General features: G+C 54.3%; 1 protein-coding gene across 1 annotated transcript in view; it reads right to left on the bottom strand.

Annotated features, from left to right (window-relative positions):
- LOC149328633 (uncharacterized) overlaps positions 1 to 12,303 on the bottom strand; it is a 56,503-nt gene extending 44,200 nt beyond the window's left edge. The window contains exon 1 of the mRNA XM_089559041.1: positions 12,188 to 12,303. Within this exon, the coding sequence (XP_089415167.1) occupies positions 12,188 to 12,303 (116 nt within the window). The remainder of the gene's footprint in view (positions 1 to 12,187) is intronic.
- Between the last annotated feature and the right edge of the window lie 229 nt (positions 12,304 to 12,532).

The raw sequence follows: 12,532 nt of genomic DNA, 5'->3' as shown, positions 1-12,532 counted from the left end.
GTTAGCGAGATGGGACGCAGATTCTCAATGCAGAGCTTCTTCCCTGCTTTAGGAATAAATGTAATCCTAGCATGCTTCCACTCTGGCGGAATCTCCCCGACCGTCCAATGTTTATTCATCAAATTCGTGAGTGCCCCCACTGACTTGAAATCCAGGTTCCTCAGCATTTTATTAGGAACCCCGTCCGGACCCGCTGCTGACGTGGTACGAAGCTGGCCCATTGCAAACTCCACCTCCGCCACCGTAAAGTCCGCATACAATCCAAGGTTTTCCTCTCCCAAGTAATCCGGCAAGCAACCGCCCGCCCCTCTGTTTATGTAACGATTTCGGAGTTCATGTATAAATTCCTCGATCGTGCCTTGATACCGATGCACTAACCTAGCCATTTGCCCCTTCTGCGCAGATTTGGTTGCCGCCGGTTCGAAAAGGTGCCTCAACAACTGCCATGTTTTTTTGCATCCGAATTGCCCATTCATCCGGTTACAAATCTGCCCTCACTGTTTGCACTGCAACTCCAATATGTAGGTTTCGATTTCTCGTTCTAGCTTGGTCATCTTCCTACGGAGGACACCATTATGCCTTTGTTTCCTCCACCTCCGAAGGAGACTCGCATGTGCTTCCCACATGTGCAACAATCTAGAGTCAGCCGTAAAGCCCTCCTCCTCCGTCGGAACCTCTTCTGTGGTAGTCTTCACGGCCTGCTTGAGTGTGTCAATCCAGGCTCCTAAGTCCTCGATTTCCCCGTTCACTGTGTCATTCCTGTACTGCCGAAATCGGTCCCAGTCCGTCACTCGAGTTCCTTTCACCGTGTCTTTGTGCTTAGCAGCACTAAATATCGTGGAAAGGATATAGTGATCACTTCCCAGTGGCTGTCCCGTGTTTACCCACTTTGCATCCCTGATACCATTCACATATGTGAGGTCTGGAGAGGTGTCTATGCTCACGCTGTTGCCTATCCTGGTATGATCTAGCGGGTTGTTCAAGATCGTCCATCGCAGGTCCTGGGCAACCTGCCAAAGCTTATTTCCCTTCGGGCTGGCTCGGATGTAGCCCCACTCCGGATGAGGCGCATTGAAATCTCCCACCACGATGAGTTGAGACCTAGCCGCTAGCCGTTGCGTCTTTATCAGAAGGTCTGGCAAGCCCACCCCCTTATCTTTTGGAGAAGAGTATACATTAAGAACAAATAGACTCTTATCGTCCTTTCTTTTGGGCAAAATCTCCAGCAGGACGTAGTCCTCCCTGCTGCTATCAATGGTATGCTGAATCACTGTGGTGTTGCGATGGACTAACACGGCCGTGAAGACGCTCGATACGCCCCCTCGATCAATCTCTGGTGGTGTGAATGTCTTAAATCCCGGTAATTTCACCGAGCCGCTAGCCTCCTGCAATGGGAACACGGGGTACCCCTCAGGGAGCGGTGTTATCACCGCTCCTGTTCAACATAGCTATGATGCGCCTCCCAAGCCAACTGGCCCGGGTGGAAGGCATTCAACACGCGTTATATGCAGATGACATTACAATTTGGACCACTGAGGGGAGCCTTGGGGACATGGAGGCCCGCCTTCAGCAGGCCGCTTCCATAGTCGATGCGTATGCTATTGACTGTGGGCTCCAATGTGCTCCAGCGAAATCAGAGCTTTTGCATGTCAGAGCGAACCCAAAGGATAGGAAAGCAATTCACATCTCTCTGTCAGGAGGTCCTAGTAGAGAGGTGGAGGAGCTCCGTATTCTGGGCCTTTTCATTCACCACAGACTCAGACCGGACTCCACCATTCTGAAACTCAAGAGAGTAGGCGAACAAGTAGGGCGCATGATCCGCCGCGTTTCCAACAAGCGGGGCGGTCTGCGGGGCAGGGACGCGCTTCGGCTCGTCTATGCCTTCGTGACTAGCCGGATCCTCTACGCCGTGCCATATCTCCGCACTACTAAGCAAGACGAGGCGCGAATAGACGCCGTCATCCGCAAGGCAACTAAGCGAGCCCTGGATCTCCCGGTGGTTACCTCTAATGCCAAACTCAAGGCATTGGGGGTGCTAAACTCCTACCAGGAGCTGCGGGAGGCCCACCTCGTGAACCAATACACGCGGCTCATGCAGACGGCCCCTGGGCGCCGCCTGCTAAACCGCTTACACATCCAACACGACTGCACACCAGAGGAGGCGGAGCGTAACCCAGTACTGTGGCGCCATATGCTCTGGGTCTCCCCACTCCCCCGTAACATGGACACCGACATGCACGTAAACAGGCGACAAGCGCGGGCTCGGGCTCTTGAGAGACAACACGGCTCCCGACCCGGTGTATATTATGTAGACGTAGCAGGCCTATCGCCAACGGGGTTTTACACGGCCGCTGTCGTTCACCAGGAAATGCACGTTGATGGACTCTCTTTTCGAGCCCCGAATTCAATGCGAGCCGAGGAAGTAGCGATAGCGCTTGCTGCCGCCCACGCCAATTCGAGAATCATCATTACGGACTCCCGAAAAGCATGTGATCATTACTTGGCAGGGGAGATCTCCCCCTTAGCTGCTTGCATTCTAAGACGGACTGCCACTGATCCAACACCCAAAAGAATCATTTGGGCTCCTGGCCACCAGGGCTTACGAGGTAATGAGGCCGCTGACGCGGCTGCCCGAGCGCTTACTCACCGGGCTCCTCATCCCAGCTCTTCTGGCCCGGCTACTAACCAGCCGCTGCTGCGATTCAAGGAAATTATAACGCATTATAGCGACATCCACGGCCTTTTCCCGGCCCCTGCAAAGGGGCTGTGTAAGACGGAGGAGCGAACTTTAAGGCGCCTGCAGACAGGTACTCTACTCTGTCCTGCAATCTTAAAGCATTACGATCCTAACACGGATGGGCGATGCCCACACTGTGGGGTGACCTGTGATATCTTCAACATGGTGTGGGCATGTACTCAAAATCCCCACCTCCCCCCTTCCCCTACCCCTTCCAGAGAGGCATGGGAGACTGCCCTCCTCAACTGCTCCTCGCTTGAGTCCCAAAGGGCTCTGGTGAAACGGGCTAGATACGGGGCATTGTCATGCGGTGTCCCGGACTAGGGACGCCGACCATGTAGCGGGCCACTCTGTGGCTCCCAAACACTGTTTCAGTAATTAAAAGTTTTCACCACCACCACCACCTCTTGCAAAGCTATAATGTCCGGCTTACTATCCAGATTTTGTATGTGCAACTGCAGGTTCCCCCGCTTCCGACGGAAGCCTCTGCAGTTCCACTGCCAAACCTCAATTTGCTGGCGAGGGGCCATGGTGAGGCCCTAGGTTCACTAACATCGGCTCTTGGCCGACTACGGGAGGCAATCTAACCTCTAGCATAGCATTTAGCTGTTTAAACATGTCCATTACCTGGGTCTGGAAACCCCGCATGTCATTGGTGAAGGCGTCAAGACGCTCCTCAATGTTGCCTAGTCTAGCTTCTATCCTGTCGACCCGGCCTTCCAACCTATCCTGTCTTTCTTCCAGTTTTCCTACTCTCTCCGCAAGGGTAAGCATGTCCCTCTTAAGACAAGTGACTTTAAATACTGGCTGCGGCGTGTCCGCCGCCGAAGTTTCTGCTACTCTCTTTGCATGAGCTCCCTCATCTGCCGGAGGTGGCATTTTGACCGTCCCCCGATTCTCCACTTTCTCCACTTCCATAGCTGTGTTATCGTCCACGCGAGAAGCGTTCGCCTGCGCCGCTTGCTGTGGGGCCTGGGCCAACAGCGTCTGTACACTTTCTACTCTGCCGGTTTTAAGCGCGCGTTCCATCTCTGCTATCCTAGCTTCCATCTTTTTGATAGTTTCGGCTTGCTGCAGCAACCTGCCTTTGTAGCTCCTTCTGTCGAGCAGTCTCATTTTGGGAGCCCGCGTTGGCCCAGCTCACCTTTTTCCTCGTGGCACTTGGGCTTCTTCCATGACCGGAACCTTGCCCTCCTCCTTTGCCAGGCTCGGGTCCGGGCAGTGGCGACAGTTACTGCGTAATTTCCTTTCCTCAAATACAATTTTCATTTTCTTCATTACTACCCTCTTTCTCTTTCTTCTTTCACTCCGACTTCCTCCCTTCCTGTAGGGTGCGGTTCATGTGTCCACCGAGATGACAGAGAATTACAGTGCCATTTCCTTTCCTCAAAAACCGTTGCGTTCAAAGGGCAAGGCATCCCGCTGAACGATCGGCGGCGTTCCATGGAATCCCTGGCAGCGCTACAACCCGCAGTCACGTTCCACTCCTAAAGGCGAAGCTTAAGCCTCATTAATTAACAGTTAAGTAGTATTTAGTCGTTAATCAATAATTAGACAAAAATATCAAGTTGCCATTAAACAGTGATTATTCATTAAGTGTGCCGTCATCCAGTGGTGACGTCACCAGTGCCAGAGAGGTAGTCAAAGTGGTGCGGAAAATTCTTTCGGCTCTGGTTTGGTTTGGTTTAGTTTATGGGGTTTAACGTCCCAAAGCGACTCAGGCTATGAGGGACGCCGTAGTGATGGGCTCCGGAAATTTTGACCACCTGGGGTTCATTAACGTGCACTGACATCGCACAGTACACGGGCCTCTAGAATTTATGCACTTTACACAAAGTGCCCCCTGAATTTTTGAAGCGAAAAGCTTCACTAGGCTAGTCAACACCGAGGCTAGCGTGGGCCCCGTCCTCATAAAAAGCCACAGCTGTGCATGCGCGAATTGCGTGACACCATGGTGGACACCCGAGCCGCGCCGTAGGGGAAGGAAAATTAAAAGAAAATTGGTTTTAAGGAAAGAAAACGACGCCTGTCTCGCTCATATCTCGGTGGATACCTTGGACCGCGCCGTAAGGGCCTTAGGGAAAATGAAATGAAATGAAAATTGGTTTTAAGGAAAGGAAGTGCCTGTCTCTCATAACTTGGTGCACACCCGAAAGGAGTGATGTCACGCGCTGCACAAATAAAAAAAATAAAGAAAACACAAGCAGTGCGTGAGGAACATCTCATATCTCGGTGGACACCCGAACCGCTCGGGTACACCAAAACATACAGCAACCACTCCGATATCCTTAATCAGAATTTGTGCACTTACGTCCCTCCTCTCGGGACACAACTCCGCTTCGCATCAGTCTCCCCTCGGGACCTATGCGGGAGGCCAAGGAGATCCGCGTCCTTGGCTTCTTCATACACCACCAACGCAGAGTCGACACCACCATAGCCAAACTTCGCACGGTGGGAGACCAGGTGGGCCGAATGGTCCGCCGGGTCTCCAACAAGCGGGGCCGATTACGAAGCAAGGATGCACTGCGGCTTGCCCTTGCTTTCGTAACGAGCAGAATCCTCTACTCAACTCTCTACTTGCACCTGCGCAAACACGATGATGACCAACTGGAGGTCATCCTGCGGAAAGTCATCAAGCGGGCTCTCGATCTCCCGGTCACCACGTCCAACCAGAGACTTCTGGCCTTGGCCGTAGTATACACATTCCGGGAGCTTTGAGAAGCCCTCTTAGTCAACCAATACACGCGTCTTGCACAGACCACGTCTGGTCGCCGCCTCTTGGACCGGCTACACATCAAACATGACTACCACATTGAGGAAAGGGAGAGAGTGCCAGAACCTTGGAGACGCGCCCTCCGGGTCCGACCCCTTCCCCGCAACATGTCCAGAGAAGACCATAGCGGTCGTCGCCAGGCGAGCGCGGAGGAGGAGGAGAAAAACTTTTATTCCTATTTACAGTGAAAGGTCGATGGGGCGAGCCGGAAGGGCCCGCCCCTTACAAACACTAGGAGGGATCCCTAGTCCGGGATCCCTGTAGCTGCTGCAGCGGCCCGGGCTCTAGCTAACAATGCCTGTTGGGCCTGGAGTTCGGAGCAGCCGCGCAGGGCAGCTTCCCAGTCCTCTCGAGTGGGGTGGAGGTGGGGTGGGTAGGCAGGATTGGAAGGGCATGCCCACACCATTTGGTAGGTGTCCGAAACCTCCTCCTCACAGTGTGGGCACGCGCCCGAGAAGGAAGAATTGAAGTGCTTAAGTACTGCCGGGCACAGTACAGTATTGGCATAGAGGCGGAGAAGCCAGCGCTACTCCACCCTCGTGAGGCCTTTACAGGGAGGGGGAAGCGTTGGCGCGATACTATGGTAACCAAGAACATGTGTATTACGTAGACGTTGCCGGCCCACACCACGGGGGGTGGTACACGGCCGCAGTCGTACACAACACAAACACAGTCAACGGGCTCACTTTCAAAGCCTACAGCGCAACACACGCGGAGGAGATTGCCATTGGTCTGGCTCTCACGAATCCCAAGTCAAAACACATCATCACCGACTCGCGAGGGGCCTGTCGGAACTACGAGTTAGGCTGGGCTCCCCCGCTTGCCTGGCGCATACTGGAATATAGCTGTCGATCTGAAGATCCAACTCCACGCAACCTGATTTGGGCCCCCGGTCACCAGGGACTCCAGGGAAACGAACAGGCCGATCAGGCCGCCCGCGCACTCTCTCCCCGGGCTATCTCCCTGTCCTTGGAAGGGTACTCCCCATAAGACAATCTGGCCATTACATTCAAACGAATCACCGATTACTACAAGGAGGAGCACCGGCGCTACCCGGCCCCTTGTAAGGGTCTGGATCGCACTGACGAGCGCCTCCTCAACAAAATTCTCACTAACACTGTACTGTGCCCGGTGGTCCTTAAACATTTCAATACATCCTTTGATGGCGCGTGCCAGTTTTGTGGGGAGGTGGCTGACACCTTCCACATGGTTTGGGCGTGTCAATCTAACCCATTTATCCCCCCCAACCCCAACCCCACCAGAGAGAACTGGGAGGCGGCCCTGCTCGGCTGTCAAGACCTAAACAGCCAAAAGGCCTTGGTTCAACGGACGCGGGCGGCGTTGCTTGCCAATGGGGCCCCGGAATAGGGGCTCCACCTAGTACTGTGCGGGGAAAGGGCCAATACGGTCCTACCCCAATCACCTTTCTGTAAAAAATTTAATTGCCCATGAATGTTTTTCACCACCACCACCACCGATATCCTTTATGTCGACGCGGTACAAAATTCTAAAGCAGCATATTTAACGGCATTCGCAGCCTATGAAGACGGCAAAGTGGGGGCCTCCGCCACTATCCGAACTAATTCGCCTGCAGAGGCGGAAGGAGCCGCCATCGCACTTGGTCTGGCCCACTTTACCATTGATAAAAACATAACCGAAATTTGCACAGATTCGTAGGCCGCGTACCGCCACTACCTAAAGGGCGTGGCGACGCCGGCAACACACCGTATTCTTACCACGGCCACCTCTCTCGACCGAACGGTTACTCTGTCGTGGGTCCCTGGGCATGCCTCGATCCCCGGTAATGAGCGCGTTCATGCGCTGGCCCGAGAACTCTCCTCCCGGACCCCGGAGGATCAGGCACCCTACCCTGCGCAAGAAGCCCCAGCGGTCCTCTCTACATATCACCAAATCACCACATTTTACAAATTCAGCCGCATGACACTGCCACCACCCCACAGTAACTTGTCGCCCTTATCCAGCGCCACATGGCGGTAATTACAGACAGGCTGCTTTATTTCACCCCACCGTCTCTTATGCTTTCACCCCACCTTTCCTCCTGATTGTAACACCTGTGGCGTGCCCAAATCCACACTTTTTCACTACCTTTGGGAATGTCCTTCGCCAAAGGCAGTATCCCCCATCCCCAATCCCACTCATTCTTCCTGGGAGGCTGCTTTACGGACCGCTCAGCCCGCCGGCCAGAAATGGCTAGTGGATCAGGCTTTACGTAAAGCACAAGCCGGTGGACTCCTGGACCAGTAGGGGACCACCCTGGAAGATTTTTTTTTTGTGTGTGTGTGTGTGTGTGTGTTAAAGTTGTTTCCATCCATCCATCCAACCGCGCCGGAAGGAAAGGAAAATGAAAAGAGAATTGGTTTTAAGGAAAGGATACAACTCCTGCCTCTCTCATATCTCGGTGGCTACCCGAACCACGCCGTAAGGGCCTTAAGGAAAACGAAATGAAATGAAAATTACTTTTAAGGAAGGCAAATGCTTGTCTCTCATATCTTGGTGTACACTCGAGAGGAATGCACACCACAGTACATCTCTCTAAAGCAACCTTCTAAGACAGCACCGTATTCACTACACGCGCGCTCCTCCTCCGCCGTGCCGCAGCTGTTCACTTCGAGAATTAGTCCGCCTGAGTCGCACAGAAACAGTACAACGCCTACTGCGACAGCTACGTCTCAATCCACCCAATCCCACCCTAACAAGTCCTACACCTGACATGATTTCTCGGCGAACTCAGGATTACATATATCAGAAGCCCCTACCGCGCAATATGAGCGCTAGTCTCCATCAGCGTAGGCGGCAGTCACAAGCGAGCTATTACACTAAAACATACAGCAACCGCTCCGATATCCTTTATGTCGACGCGGCAGAAAATTCGAAACCAGGATATTTCACGGCAGTCGCAGCCTATGAAGACGGCACAGAGGGGGCTGCCGCCACCATCCTGACTAATTCGCCTGCAGAAGCGGAAGGAGCCGCCATCGCACTTGCTCTGGCCCACTCCACCATTGACAAAAACGTAACCGAAATTTGCATACATTCCCAGGCCGCGTTCCGCCACTACCTGAAGGGCGTGGGGACGCCGGCAACACATCGTATTCTTGCCACACTCACCTCTCTCGACCGAACGGTTACGCTGTCGTGGGCCCCTGGGCATGCCTCGATCCCCGGTAATGAGCGCGTTCATGCGTGGCCCGAGAACTCCCCTCCCGGACCGCGGATGACCAGGCACCCAACCAGGCGAAAGAGGTCCCATCGGTGCTCTCTACATATTGTTGCGGAACTTATGCCGGGTCGCTACCCAACTTACGTAGGGCCGCGCTGCGGAGCAAGTGAAGGAGGAAGAAGAAGGGTGCAGCGGAGGAGAAGAGGACGACGAAGGGGCGCGTACTTGAGACTGGGACTGGCTGGACGCTGGCCGTTCACCGTTTCACTCTTTGCTCCCACATCCCCGTTCATCCTGTAAATAAACCCATTCCCTTCGTCACAACTTGGTGAAGGCGCCGGGTAAGTCGTCCTGGACTCTGCAGAACCTCGACGGAGCAAACGCTTGGCTGGGCTACCCCCTGACCTACCCGACATGGCGAGCCAAGACGGAAGCGGTCCTTCTTCGGGTACGGCTGATACTGTTTCGAACGCAGGCCGTGAACACCAAGCATCGACCAATTCCTGGCCTCCTCAGCGTGAGCCTAGAACGTTTTCCGGTGGCGTGGACGAGGACGTTGAAGATTGGCTCAAACACTACCAACGGGTCAGCAAATACAACCGCTGGGACCCAACCATGCAGTTCGTCAACGTGGTTTTTTATCTCACCGGTACCGCACTACTGTGGTTCGAGAACCACGAAGAATCCTTCTCCACGTGGACTAAGTTCGTGGAGGAGATCGCAAAGTGCTTCGGCGACTCCCTTACAAAGAAACGCAAGGCAGAGAACACCCTATCTCAACGAACACAGTTGTCTGGAGAAACCTGTACGACATACATCGAGGAAGTCTTGCGGCTCTGTCGAATTGTGAACAGAAGCATGACCGAGGAGGACAAGGTTGGCCATATTTTGAAAGGAATTGCTGAAGACGTGTATAATTTTCTGATCACTAAGTACACCCTCTCCAGCACGTCTGACGTTATTCAGCATTGCCGCACGTTCGAGGCGTTGAAAATGCGGCGAATTTCACAGTTTGGGCGCCTTGCTAATGTTACCACTGTTGCTAGCGTCGACTATTCTGCCCATGACGATCGTGCCACGCTCGTCCGCAGGGTTGTCGCCGTCGAGTTGAGCAAGCAGTTGCAAGGCGTCGGCGTACCACCACCGCCTGTATATCACGAATGTGCAGTCCAACCACCGCCTTCCGATCCCCAAGCCTCGTGGACCTGGCCTCCAGACCATCAGCGGTACTTCCACAGTTACGATCGTGTCTCCGAGCCCCCGTACATCCGGGGTACACCCGTACCCGGTACACCCAACGTGCGTCCTGCAGCTGCCTCCGACTCCCGAGCACCGCCCGCTCCCGTCGATACCTACGGTTTTCGTGAGTCGCCGACTTGCTATCATTGCGGCCGCCGCGGACACATCCCGAGGTTTTGCCAACGCCGGCGACCAGAGGCTTCACGATCCTGGACCCGATCTTCGATCAGTTTCCGGGACAACACTGCGTGGAATCAACCAGCCAGTTTCCGGGAGAACACTGTGTGGAATCAGTCGGCCGGTGTCCGGGGAAATGCTGCATGGGTTCAGCCTCCTCCCCCGCCACTTCGCCCTGGCGCCTTCCGGAGTGACTCTCCTGCTTCTGACCGTAGCTTCACTCCACCACCGCAGCGACGGGGCCGGTCCACATCTCCACGCCAGCGCTCTTCTTCGCCCCCGCCGGGAAACTAGCGGGAGCGGCCGATGGGGGTGAGGTCGCAGGACGTTCAGCTTCGCCAATTCCTCCGCCTGCTGTGATGTTGAAAAATAAAGTGCCAGTTAGTGTAAATGGTGTAAATACTCTCGCTTTGGTGGACACCGGTGCCGCAGTGTCTGTAATGAGTTTGTGTTTTAAAAATCGGTTGGGGCCAACGGTTATGTTTGCTTTGGAGCGCAGCGCCAGTTTTCGCGGGGTTGGGGGCGAACATTTGCGACCTGTGGGACTCTGCTGTGTGCCGGTCGAGATCGCTGGAGAAACGTTTAGGGTCGAGTTCACGGTTTTGGAACGAGCCACGCATGACGTTATTCTCGATATTGACTTTCTGCGTGAGTGTGGAGCGACGCTTGACTGTGCCGCTGGCGAAATTATCCTTCAGCGGAATATTCTGCCTGCTTTAGTTGAAGATTCAGCCGCCCCTGTTAACGGCGTATTGTGTGTCGCCACAGATGTACTGTTACCAGCTCAGGCGGCAATGTTTGTGCCTGTACGCTGCTCCGCCGACCGATCAGGCATCCGTCGTTTGCTCGTTGAACCCAACCATAACAACGCCGTCAAGAAACATCTCCTTGTGCCCCGTGCGATTGTTGAGGCATCGATTGTTGCGCCCACGTGTGGACGGTGAATATTTCGTCGGAGCCCGTTTGTATACCTTCCGGCCTCAAGTTGGCGACGTTTGGCGACTACGAAACCCTGGATATTCGGTCCGTGTCTCCTCTCCCGTACCAGAGGGCAGAACAATCCGACTATCACGCCGATATTAACCGCTTGATCAACAAATCTCTCCCTACGTCCGAGCAGCGTACCTTACATGAAGTCCTGAGTCACTACGCATCCGTGTTCGATTTTGCTCACAAAGCTGATTTGCCTGCTCCGCCGGCATCACGCATGCACCATCAGATAAACACCGGTGACGCAGCCCCTACCAGGCAGAAGCCATATCGTGTGTCCCCAGCGGAGCGGCGGGTAATCAGCGAGCAAGTCCGAGACACTTCTGGAGAAAGGTGTTATCCAGGAGTCAGCAAGCCCTTGGGCTGCCCCTGTCATCTTGGTGCGGAAAAATACAACTCATGGAGGTTTTGTGTTGATTATCGGCGTCTAAATGCCATCACAAAGAAGGACAACGTTTTTACTGGCCAAGAATGTACACAACGACACAGCACTACGTAGCAAGCTGTACTCCCTGCCAACGGCTGAAGCGGTGCAACACACCACCGGCCGGTCTTCTGCAACCGGTAAGGCCACCGAGCTTACCTTTTGAGAAAATCGGAATAGACTTGGTGGGCCCGTTTCCGAAGTCGTCTGCAGGCCACCGCTGGATTATCGTAGCTGTGGACTACTTGACCCGCTATGTGGAAACTGCTGCACTTGTTTCCGCCAAAGCTGCAGACGTGTCGGAATTTTTGCTTTCCCACGTCGTTCTTTGCCACGGTGCGCCTCGTGTAGTCATCAGTGACCGCGGCCGGCAGTTCACTGCCGACGTTGTAGAAGCACTACTCCGGCTGTGCGGCTCCGAATACCGCCATTCTACACCCTACCATCCCCAGATGAATGGGTTGACAGAGCGCGTCAACCGGACTCTGATCAACATGATGTCCATGTAAGTAGCATCAGACCAGAAGAATTGGGACGCCGTGCTGCGATTTGTTACGTACGCCTATAACATAGCAAAACACGAGGTCACGGGATTCTCCCCTTTCTTCCTGCTCTACGCACGCCTCCCGCGGACCTTCTGGGACACTATTCTGCCATTCTCCGCACATGAGGACATCACGCTCTCGCAACACCTCTGCCGCGCTGAGGAAGCCCGTCGACTTGCTCGTCTGCGACCCATCAAAGCTCAAGGCCGCGCCAAGGCTCGGTATGACGATGCGCATATGGCAGTGACCTACGCGCCCGGAGATCTCGTTTGGCTTTGGACACCATTACGCCGTCGGGGCCTGTACCAGAAATTCCTTTGGAAGTACGCCGGGCCCTTTGTCATTATCAGCCGGCTGAGTGAAGTCACCTATGTTATCGCGAAAGTAACCTCGGCGAATCGCCGCTCACGAAAGCCCGAGGTCGCTCACATGGCTCGACTGAAGCGCTGCCATCCTAGGTCCTAAC

The sequence above is a fragment of the Amblyomma mixtum genome, chromosome 9, assembly GCF_055824585.1.
Source record: "Amblyomma mixtum isolate Tamu chromosome 9, ASM5582458v1, whole genome shotgun sequence".
NCBI lineage: Eukaryota > Metazoa > Arthropoda > Arachnida > Ixodida > Ixodidae > Amblyomma > Amblyomma mixtum.
The sequence above is the reverse complement of the archived record's forward strand: the minus strand, read 5'-3'. Positions and strand labels throughout refer to the sequence as shown.